This window comes from Anser brachyrhynchus (genome assembly GCF_964034855.1).
Source record: "Anser brachyrhynchus genome assembly, chromosome: 1".
In the NCBI taxonomy this organism is placed as follows: Eukaryota; Metazoa; Chordata; class Aves; order Anseriformes; family Anatidae; genus Anser; species Anser brachyrhynchus.
Genome location: NC_137694.1, coordinates 44,943,719 through 44,954,862, shown reverse-complemented (window position 1 = coordinate 44,954,862; position 11,144 = coordinate 44,943,719). Strand labels below are relative to the sequence as shown.

General features: G+C 43.0%; 1 protein-coding gene across 2 annotated transcripts; it reads left to right on the top strand.

The window, feature by feature from the left end:
* Nucleotides 1-2,007: 2,007 nt before the first annotated feature.
* DDX47 (DEAD-box helicase 47) lies at nucleotides 2,008-10,461 on the top strand. 2 transcript variants are annotated; one of them, XM_080572093.1, is made up of 12 exons: nucleotides 2,008-2,177; nucleotides 2,763-2,856; nucleotides 4,130-4,318; nucleotides 4,854-4,925; nucleotides 5,433-5,551; nucleotides 6,058-6,129; nucleotides 6,261-6,377; nucleotides 6,533-6,679; nucleotides 6,988-7,125; nucleotides 8,523-8,593; nucleotides 9,115-9,244; nucleotides 9,335-10,461. In XM_080572093.1, the coding sequence occupies exons 1-12, from the start codon at nucleotides 2,073-2,075 to the stop codon at nucleotides 9,455-9,457; spliced, it is 1,377 nt and encodes a 458-aa protein (XP_080428219.1). In that variant the 5' UTR covers nucleotides 2,008-2,072; the 3' UTR covers nucleotides 9,458-10,461. The 2 variants fall into 2 exon arrangements, with proteins under 2 accessions (XP_080428219.1, XP_080428220.1); XM_080572094.1 differs by lacking the exon at nucleotides 2,008-2,177 and adding an exon at nucleotides 2,567-2,629.
* Nucleotides 10,462-11,144: the final 683 nt, after the last annotated feature.

Below are 11,144 nucleotides of genomic sequence, written 5' to 3'. Positions count from 1 at the left end.
TAGGGGAACGGTCTTATCTAAGCAGCTTTTTTTTTTTAATAGTAGTTATGCTATTAGTCCTTCAAATTAGTAGATGTGTTGGCTGAACTCTTCCTTCAGTAGCTGGGCAGTGGGGGAGAGAAGTGTGTATGTGTGAGCTGATGAATAGCCTGGGTTGGTAGCTATGAATCCTGGCCTCCTCATGACATCCTTACTCCCCTTTTGCTGAAACTGCTGCAGGGAGGATTGATTCAGTGATGAGGTAGGAATGCAATTATCATTTTAACACAAAATCCCATAGTACGTTCTGAAAGCATGATAAAAAAGTATATATGACAAAGGAGTCTGAATAGAGTCAGGAAGCAAGGATATTCTAATAGCCTCTCTGTGCATCCCAATGAGTGGACTGGACCATTTAGCATTAACTGTCACCTACTATACACATCTTCTCTTATTATGCATCACTTATGAAACAGTTGCTATTATACCTGTACTAAAGGGAGCCTGTACACAAGGAGATCACCTAAACTGAAACTTACCAGAGTAACTAGCAAATTGCTTCTCCTGCCCCCACAAAAACAGCACCTATCATATTATCTGTGCAGTAAGCTCAACAAAGAATCTGAAACAGTGACTTCCCTCACATCCCTGACTCCATTTCCCGAGGCGTCCCAGTGACCCTTACAAGGGTTCATGTCTATGTACTGGCCAGGCCTACCCTTCAGATACAGCAAGCTCACAGCTCAAACCCTTACAATTTTTTTAACATATGGTCATAGCTAGCATCTACATTGGGTGCTGTGGTATTTTTTTATTTTTTTTTAAATCATTGCTCCTGATCACAGTGGGATGCAGCAGTTTAATTTCCACTGCTGCACAGTGAATTGTTTCAGGTTTCCTCTCCTTTCCCTGTCATGCAGAGAGTTTGTTCGGATTTCCTCTCACTTTCCTCATTGTTCTGGGAGCAGAGGAAATGGCACACTTGGAATCTAGTGACAGATGCTCAGGTACGTCAGCTTTTCCACTATTAGCACACCCAGACAGGCTTCCCAAGTGGCAAGAGATGGAGGTCTGCTCAGAAGCACGGTTATGAGTTCTGTCTTGCAGTCAGCTCTGCTGTCCTTTTCAGGCTCAAACCCTTTGATATTGTAGCACCATTCTTCCTTAAAGTAAAGGACATTCACCTAGCTGCAAGGGTGCCCGGCTGCAGTCAGTGTTGGGACTGCAGATCAGAGGGAACATCCAGACCTGATGGACAGCGGGGAGCTCAGGAACAACAGCCACGACATGGAATTTTGGTACCGCTTTCCCTCAAACTGCACCACATCCACTGCCATTTTCACGTGTCACTGTGCACCTGCAGGCTGCCTGCCTGGGTGGTGACAGCACCTATCGAGAGAGCTGGGGGAGTGTTTGAATCACAGAATCATTAAGGTTGGAACAGATCTTCAAGATCATCTGGTCCAACTGTCCACCTACCACTAACGTCACCCACTAAACCATGTCCCTAAGCGCCAGGCCCAACCTTTCCTTGAACACCCCCAGGGACGGTGACCCCACCACCTCCCTGGGTAACCCATTCCAGTGCCTGATTACTCTTTCTGAGAAGAAATGTCTCCTCATTTCCAACCTAAACCTCCTCTGGCACAACTCAAAGCTGTTCTGTCTTCCCCTGCCGTGAGTTATCTTCCATTCCCAATGCCCATTCTTGCATTTTGTGCTCTGTCGCTATAGTTCAGCGTGTTTTGTTGCATTTCAGACACTTTGGTAACTACCATAAACAGGAAAACAAGGGGGAACAATGAGAGTTTTTGACGTTTGTGATTTCTTTTCCCCGCACTGGTACTTCAAAATGAAGTTCTGAAGACGTTAAATCGTCCCGTGCACGCTTGCATTTTGGGGGCTGGCTCGCTCATTTGCTTGCTTCTTCCATAGCCGCAGGATTCACGAGCAGGGACAAACTGCAGCCACACACAGAGCCCAACCACCACCAGGGCCGACCCAGCCCACGGCACTACAAGTCCCACAGCCGCCCCGGGGCAGACCACAGCTCCCAGCGTGCTGCGAGCCGCGCCGGGAAGGGACGGCCCAAAATGGCGGCGGGAGAGGCGCCGGGGAGCCCGGCCGAGCGGGAGGCGGCGGCGGAGGCACCGGCGGCGGCGGAGGAGGAGGCGGCGGCGCGGAGCTTCAAGGAGCTGGTGAGGGGCGGCCGGAGCCGCTGCCGCTCCCTGCCCCGGCCCGAGGAGCGCCCCGGGCCCGGCGGAGCCGCCGGTGCTGGGGGAGGACACGTGCGGGGCGGCGCGGCCCGGCCCGGCCCGGCCCGGCCCGGCCCGGCCCGGCCCGCGGGTCTGCAGGGGAGCGAGGCCCCAGCCCCGCTGCGGGGGTGTTGCAGCCCCGGGCTCTGCCTCTCGGCCGCTTGCCCCTGTTTCCAGTTGCAGCAACTTGCCTCAGAGTTTTCCTTTTTTTCCGCCCTAATACCATCCGCCCGCGGAGGAAGGAAGGCAGCTGTCTGTGTGTGGAAAGTTGCTTGTGTAAACTAGGGGGGGAACGACTAGTCTCTTACTGATGGCAGTCACTTCTAAGGGTTTTGAAAGGATCTGGGATGTTACTGGTGGAAGTGAGCACCTCTGTGAGCAACCCACGCTGCCATGTAGGTGACCTGATAGGATTTGGCCGTGTTAGAGACAAGCTTGGCTCTGTTGCAGTATGTATGCAAGTCAGTGGCGTAATTTAGAGCTCCCTGATGATATTTGTTTCCATTTCTTCTTTTCACTAATATTCAGGGAGTGACAGATGTCCTGTGTGAAGCTTGTGACCAGTTAGGATGGAAGGTACCAACAAAGATTCAAGTTGAGGCTATTCCCGTGGCTCTCCAAGGTGAGTAGCCTGCTTCTCTGATCCCAGGTACGGATGCCTCAGGAGCTCTGAGGGAGTTAACTTTGTTGAGTGATTATTGACAGGGCTAAAAGCATTCTTATTTCATCATAGAAGCTTTCTGTATAAAAGTAATCTCAGTGTTCGTTCTTATGTCCTTTCCTGATGGAGCTTGAAATGTTAATTTCCCCTGTGATACTGCCTGCAATTTCAGACTTTCAGATTAGTGTGTGGGTTCTTACGTGTTCGCTACTGTTGGATAGTTCTGGCACTCCGTGTTAAATATAATTGTTTTCAATTATTTGAGCTGCTGGTCACCCTTGCCCATGGTCTTTCTGAAGTACTCACGGATATGCTGGATGCTTCTGATAGACTTAGGACTGTGCATCTTCTGTTAGGGATCTACAATGCGCGTCTGAAATCGGAGATGCCTTGACTGATTACATAGCTTGTGTAATCTGCTTTGTTGTGAGCAGACAATTTCTTGAAATTAGAGTTCTAGAGTGAGAAATAATGAAGCCACCATGACTTTCTATAATCATACTGGAATGCTGGAAAATACTTTATTAAATTCAGCAAATATTTTTGCCTCTGGAATATTTCTATTAAAAAAGAGGCTGTCATGAATTCACAACAGCAGTTTAATGGAGTGATACTGGTTTAAAAATGGAAATAAACTTAGTGTCTGCTCTGTCCTGGTACTTAACTGTTGTCATACTCTTTTAATCCACATACAATATTTTCTTCAAAAACAAAAGTAAGATTGCATTCCTGAGTTTTCTCTTTAAGGCCTGTTGGCAGCATGTTCTTCTCAGATGTTGGAATTTAGGAAGTTAGAATGGATCCTGCTGATGAATTCTACTCTGTTGCATATATTGTGGGTTTTTGGTTTTTGTGTAGAGGACTTGCTGTTTCAATCCTTGCTGGCTGCAAGCAGGTTTAGATTACTGTTTTAATCTATGGAACAAAATACATTGTGGTTTGTGAGATGTATGAACATTTGTATATTGGCAGAAATTTAACTGAAGAATGAAAGGAATCAGGACTGTAATTATTGCTGTTGTACATATGAAGTTAAACTCTTAAAATTCTGTAGACATGTTCTGAAGTTCTTTCTTCACCCTTTGTGTATCTTTTTTTTTTTTTGGTGGAGTTATTGCAGAGGCTGTTCTTTTTATCCTTAGGGAATTCTTGTGCTTTTTGCACAGTTCCTTGAAGGCCTCTTTCTTTAGTATAGATTTGTAAGAGTTCTTGCCCTTCTTCCTGTTCATTGTAGGCAGAGATATAATTGGACTGGCAGAAACTGGCTCTGGTAAAACAGGAGCTTTTGCTTTGCCAATTCTTCAAGCACTGCTGGAGGCACCTCAGCGATTATTTGCTCTTGTCCTCACACCAACAAGGGAGCTGGCCTTCCAAATCTCAGAGCAGTTTGAAGCTCTTGGATCTTCCATTGGTGTCCACAGCGGTAAGTAGCCTTACCTAGAAGACAGACATATCAGTTGTGGGAAATAAACCATACTTGTGATAGTGTGGTATTCCCTTATAGAACACTCTGCAGTTCTTCTGCATTTTATGTCCAAACCATTAGAAATGAAAGTATGAGAGAATCTTCCCAATGATGAGTTCAGTTAAATTGCATAGAGATCTGCTCTGTGGCATGTTGTAATTTAATCTTCCCTTCAAACTGTCCATTATTTTTTTTTGTGGATATTTTTAGAATTCTGAGACTCTGCATCTGAGTTAGGCTGCAAGGAATAGTTTCTGTCTGTAGCTCTTGAACTGTGAAAAAATGTTTGGGGCTGGTAAGGGCTTCAGTGTATAGCTTAGGAGGCCTGGGAAGGTCAGGTGTGCGGAAATAGAGTGAATTCTCACAAAGAAAAAAGATTTATCATTTGTCTAGTGCTGTTGTGGGTGGCAAGGAGTAGGAGGAAGCACATTAAGGTTCCAGGGGTTGGCTGTTGCTAAACTGAAAGATTGACACTATTCTGTTTGTCCTGCAGCGGTTATTGTGGGTGGAATTGACACGATGTCTCAATCTCTGGCTTTAGCCAAGAAACCACATATTATAATTGGTAAGTCAATGTGCAGGAGGTACGGGGTATGAATATGATAAAATTGCAGTCATCCAAAGAGTGACACAAGCTTTTGTGCGTTTGAAGAAATGAAAGTACATCTTTCATTTGTTTTAATCCAAAGAACTGAGTTCTAGCTTGTTATGTTTGTAGAGTAGACATCAGTAACCTTGATGCTATGGGCTCATTCCAAAGCATTCCTGTTAGATTGCCTTTGTCTTGGCTTTTCATTCTCCTGAAGTATTCAAAACCCTGGTTTCGTTCTTCTCAGCGCATCTCATATGCAGTCAGTTTTGTTTTGCTTTTTGAGGGGCTGCTCTTCAGAGAGTCTGACTCCATTAGTCTTACTTCAAAACACTTCAAGGATAACCTCTGAAAGAGCGCTTCCCACAAAGCAATCTGCCTTCTCTTCAGTGAAGAATTCCATTTCTGTGACAGATGACATACCTCTTTGGATCTATTCCTTTGCTTTCATTCTTAACTTGCTCTCTCTGATTCTCTTGGTAGCAACCCCTGGCCGTCTAGTTGATCATCTGGAGAACACAAAGGGCTTCAACTTACGAGCTCTGAAATTTTTAGTGATGGATGAAGCTGACCGGATCCTCAACATGGATTTTGAGACAGAGGTAGGAATGTGCTAAAGGAAGATTTTTTGGAACACCACAGGGGCGTCCCTTTAAATTGCTTCATGCAGTCATGTAAACGTTTCAGTGAGTAGTTCTGTAGAAGTTAATAGCAAATTGTAGTGAAGATCTGGTAATTGCATGGAAGACTGTGGTGAGAGCTGAACTTTGCAGCAGAGTACTAGGAGGCATTTTATCTATGAAGTCTACTGCTTTCTCTGGAATGTCTGACATGTTCTACAGTAACACATTGGTCAATCACATACACCTTCCTGCAGGAATATTGCTTGCTATTTGCACTGCTGTTTGACTTGTAGAGCACACTCTGCATGACTATGAACAAAGTATCAGCCCAGAACTTCCCATGAGAAGATGGGAAATTTCTTCCTAGTGTGAACTGAAGTTGCATGTGGGGCAGAACTCCTCATTTGGACAACTGTGATGTTTGGAGGGGGGTTAGATCTTTATTGCTGTTGTATACAGCATTTCTTTCTTTTGTCTTTCTACAGGTAGATAAGATACTGAAAGTGATTCCTCGAGACAGGAAGACATTCCTGTTTTCAGCCACTATGACCAAGCAGGTAAGAGCAGAGTACTCTGCTTTAATTATCCTTCCATCAGGCTACACTGTTGTCTAGGCTGCCTGGTGCATGTCCAGGCTTCTGACAAAGTCTCTGTCCATGTGGCATTAACTTAACTTTGATCTTCCAAGGTTCAAAAACTCCAGCGTGCTGCTCTGAAGAATCCTGTTAAGTGTGCTGTTTCTTCCAAATATCAGACAGTTGAAAAACTACAGCAGTACTACATTTTCATCCCATCCAAATTCAAGGTAATACCCCTTATCTTCTTTATTCTATATCTTGTCTTGTTGTTCCCACATCTGCAAAATATCTTGTCATTTTCTCTGGCTTATACTGAACTTATTCTTTAGTGTAGCATATGTGATTGTCTTTTTCCCCCCCCCCTCCCTGTTTTTCTTTACAGGACAGCTACTTGGTTTATATCTTGAATGAACTAGCTGGAAATTCTTTCATGATATTCTGTAGCACATGTAACAATACTCAGAGGACTGCTCTGCTGCTCCGCAACCTGGGGTTCACTGCCATTCCGCTTCACGGGCAGATGAGTCAGGTATGGGCATATCCCACAGAATGGAATAGACAGGAGACATGTCCATTGGGAAATGGGCTGTACCATACTGAACTACCTTGCAGAAGGAGTATTTCACAACTAGTGGACTGGACTGATCCCTAAAAGCTAATCTAATGTGAATGCTGCCACTGATTTCTGTAATAGTTCAAAAAGCAATTAGAGAAGTGAGTTTTTTATTTTTTTGAGTGGTTTCTCCTGCAGTTCTTCTCTAACAGTATTTCAACAAGAGCATATTAACCAGAGTGAACATTATTCTCTCATTCTCTTTTTGTTGTCCTTTCTTCCAGAACAAACGCTTGGGCTCTCTAAACAAGTTCAAGGCAAAGGCACGTTCTATTCTGCTGGCTACTGATGTTGCAAGCAGAGGTCTGGATATCCCACATGTAGATGTGGTGATAAACTTTGATATTCCTACGCACTCTAAGGTAAGTTAGTCTGTGTGCCAACTGAGGGTTTTCTGTCACTGCGAGGCATAGCATTGAGTGTTAGCTAGACAAAGCTAGACAAAGAGACAACTTGTGTTCTGCTGACTGGATGTGTAGTTCACGCTTGTGTTAATGAAGAGAAGTTGTTCAGCCTATGCGATTGAGTAGATATCTATTATTTGGTTGGGTGTTCTGATCTGGATTATAGAACTGATCCTATAAGAAAAGTGAGGGATGTTCTCTGTCTTCATATTTCTGCTTAGAGTATGTGTTTTGTTGTACCGCATCAAGCAGATTACAGACTTTGGAAATAGTTTTACCTTATTACAAGCTTCAGGAAGGCATCTCTGTTCCTGTGATACAGGTTTTGCCTTTGTATTTTGAACTGTTGAAAAGGGAAAAAAAGAATCTCCCACTCCAATGTTCTTCGAGGATTTATTTGATCAAGAAAGATGTCTTTACGTTCCACTTTCATATCACAATATTATAGCAAACTGAAAAAAAAGTGAGTTACTAAGTTTCTTCCTTACAGAAAGCATATTATCATCTTAGGGTTGTGACTGTTCACCAGCCTAGTTTCAGAAAGCACACTATTAACGTGCAGTTAAGGATTTGCTGTTGTTTCCTGTAATGCTCAAAGGTACTATACACTGCAAACAGAAGAAAGTATGGTTCATCTTTGAAGACATTGCTTTTGCCATCGTAAAAGGACAAAAGTTAAAGTTGGGGGACCAGGCACATGAACGACATCATTAACTTTTGTGCACCTCCTTCTCAGCTCACCATGTCACAGAACATGTCCTGTGATTTCTCATGTTAAAAGTGATGTCCACAGATACTGCTTGGAAGTTAGAGTGTTTTAACTTCTGTAATGCAGTATAAAACCTGGAAAACAGCCCAGAGCTGTATAAACTGAAGGTGCTAGATAGAAGCTTCCAAATTGTTCTCATCCATCCTCCCTTTCACTGTGTTTGCCAGTTTTAAATCTACTTGCTAGAGAGTTTGTATGGAAGACAGATGATGTAGAGCACTAGATCCTTAGAATGAAAATGGAGGCATTGGCTCACTTTTATTTTAAATATTAGCTGTCCAAGGAAGTGATAGTTCCATTAACGTGTCATGTGGCACAACTTCTGTTCCGTAGTCTTGAATAATCAGAAGTGATCTTTTCTTTTAAAAAGAAAAAAGAAATGTTAAAGATGCTTCCATAAGCCACGTCATATCAAACCCTAATGCTGCACACAGTTTAAGTCTATAATCCTGGCCCTGTTTTCTCCCCATTTTCTTCCTCTGTCCTGAAGAAACAATCATACAGTCTGATTTTTCCCCAACTTCTTTTCTGTGCTTGGTGTGTATTTTTTTGGTGTGATATTGCTTATCAAGAAAATTGCTTTCAGGATTACATTCATCGTGTTGGGAGAACAGCTCGAGCTGGGAGGTCTGGAAAATCTATCACCTTTGTCACACAGTAAGTGTTAAAATATAGCAGACTTATTCCTCCTACTTGTCTTTTAGTGTAGAATACATCTGACCTGATCCTGGTTGAGAAGAAAATAATGTATGTCATTTTGAGGCACCAGTTGGATTTATTTAGCTATAGGGGAGAGTGTTCAAAGCCCATGGGGGTGGGGAAGGAGAGAGCTGCTTCTAGAATTTATCCTGGATCTATGTAAATACCAGAAGTAATTATTAATAACTTCACTGTGTAATATATGTACATTTTTATAATATATGCAGGTTTAAGTGTTTATTGTTTGTTTGTTTGTTTTTTTTAAATGCTGAAGTATTTCTCTAAGCAAAGTCTTTGCCAAATACTTCTGAGGTAAATCAATGAAGGATAGCATCCTTTGGATGCATTTAAGAGTTGCTTGTGAGACCATCAGCACAAGCCAGCAGTATCTATTGGGAGGAATTGAGGGGCAGTGTCTGTGGGTAGAGACAGCTGAAGGAGTCCCAGCTGGGCTGATTCAGGGTAGTGTCTTTTCTCAGGTACGATGTAGAGCTGTTTCAACGCATTGAACACCTGATTGGCAAGAAGCTGCCAGCATTCCCCATGCAAGAGGAGGAGGTTATGATGCTGACAGAACGTGTGGCTGAGGCCCAGAGATTTGCTCGAATGGTAGGTGGTAACATTTTGTTGTTGTACTTGTTGTAGTCTGAATTTCCTTGTCTGACATAACTTCTGATTGATCTCTTGATTGCATCGCAGGAGCTGCGGGAGCAGGGAGAAAAGAAGCGATCTCGGAATGGTGATGATGATGACACAGAAGAAGCTCTTGGTGTCAGGAAAAAGGTGGCAGGTGGGAAAAAGAAGAAACGGAAGGCCTTCTAGCTCAGTGTTTGGACAAACTTTTACCTTCTTCATGGCTACATGAGCTTGGCAAAAACGACCTTCAGCATCCATCTCCAGTGGATTTTTTTTTCTGGACTTCTTAACATTTAATTGGGTAGTCCAGATGGAAAATACCTTCCTCTCTTCTGCTTTGCAAGTTACAGACTGAGCTTGGTCCATTGTGGTACCATGGGGTCAGTCTTCCTTCCAGAGACACCAAACCATCTCCTCAGGGCATGGAAGCAGATGTGGTTTGGCCCCAAAGAGGTCCAGGGTGGTGCAACTTTCCTTTTGCTGCAGCCTATGTCTCACAACCCAAACTCACCGAGTACATCTGGAGTCAAATAGGTCTGTCAGAAGAAGCAAGAGATGAAAAAATTAAAAGAAGTAACTGAGTTTCCACAGCACAGTTGTGATGATTTTGCCTTAGAGAAGGGACATGTGACATGGACAACTACAAATATAGCTTAATTTTAAAGCTAACTGGTTTTCCGTGTTTTGTCACTGACCTGTTTTGCTAGTTTTGAGTATCAGCCATGCCAGAAGGTTTTCCTCAGGTCATTCTTATTAGTGATTCAGATGTGACATTAATACTTTAAATGTGTCAGCTGAAGAGTGGACCAACAGAAATAGAGCCAGTTTTGGCTGGATTGGGCTGTTTACTGCCTGGAATTCGATCCAGAATATGTAAAGATTGGCAAGATCAAGTATTGTTTTGTTCTGTTCTGCGGCTGATTCCTGTAGTACTTACAAACTAACACAAGAGGGTGGTATTTACATAGAAAAGCAACCAACGAGATGGATGGTGGAGAGTAGAGGTTTTTTTTGCCCTATTTATTTCTGTGGCAGATTTCTTTGTCTTGTACAGAGATCAGCATCATATAAATAGACTCTTGTGAGAATGGAAAAAAAGTACTTTTCATATCAGACTTTAAGGTTAGTGCTAGTTCCAACTGGCAATAAACATATTTATACTGGCCACTCTTTGGTGGGCAGAGAAGGGTGAGAAGCTCCGTTGTGATCATTCAACACAAAAATGTAGTGTCCATTAGAATCACCCAAAAACTGGGCATTCTGCTCCATGAAAAGCAAAAAGTTTCTTCTCTAAGAGGTAAATGGAAAGCAGAAACTACTGCAGTAATTAAAACCAGAAGGATGGTTACTTTCATAGTGTAAACATAAATCTAATACACACACATATGCTAGTCAGAATGCCCCAAACAAAAGTATAAAAGCAACACATTTTACAAAACATGAATGCTAATCAAGCTGTGTTTTGTAATAAGGGCAATGCGTTTTCTTTAAGTTAACTCTCTTATCTTCATGAGGAACATACTTACTGGTGTTGAGAAGAGTGCCTGAGTCCTAACTTTGTCCTTTTTTATAATAGTTAACTCAAATCTTCCAAATATTCGTCTTCAAGTATGAAGATTCTAAAGCAATATAGGATCAGTGCAGAACTCGGGTATGTTAACTGGTGAAAGCATTCTAAAGCAGGAAGAGAGTGCACATCTTCTGTGGGCTTTGCAGCAGGGAGGCAGGAGTAGAAGCACAGTAACAATGTTAATTCTACAGGGTCCTTTGGTAAGCACCCCCTTGGGTAAGAGGAAACAGCCATAGAATGCACCAGAGATAGAGGAATAAAAATGAGTGAGCATATGGGTGGAGATGCAAATGCTTGTTCCCT

Bases quoted from the DNA above. Each gene is read 5' to 3' on its own strand.
- DDX47 (XM_080572093.1), top strand. From the start codon at position 2,073: ATGGCGGCGGGAGAGGCGCCGGGGAGCCCGGCCGAGCGGGAGGCGGCG. The intron at 5,552-6,057 runs GTAGGAATGTGC...GTCTTTCTACAG, and splicing joins ACATGGATTTTGAGACAGAG to GTAGATAAGATACTGAAAGT. The intron at 6,378-6,532 runs GTAATACCCCTT...TTTTCTTTACAG, and splicing joins TCATCCCATCCAAATTCAAG to GACAGCTACTTGGTTTATAT.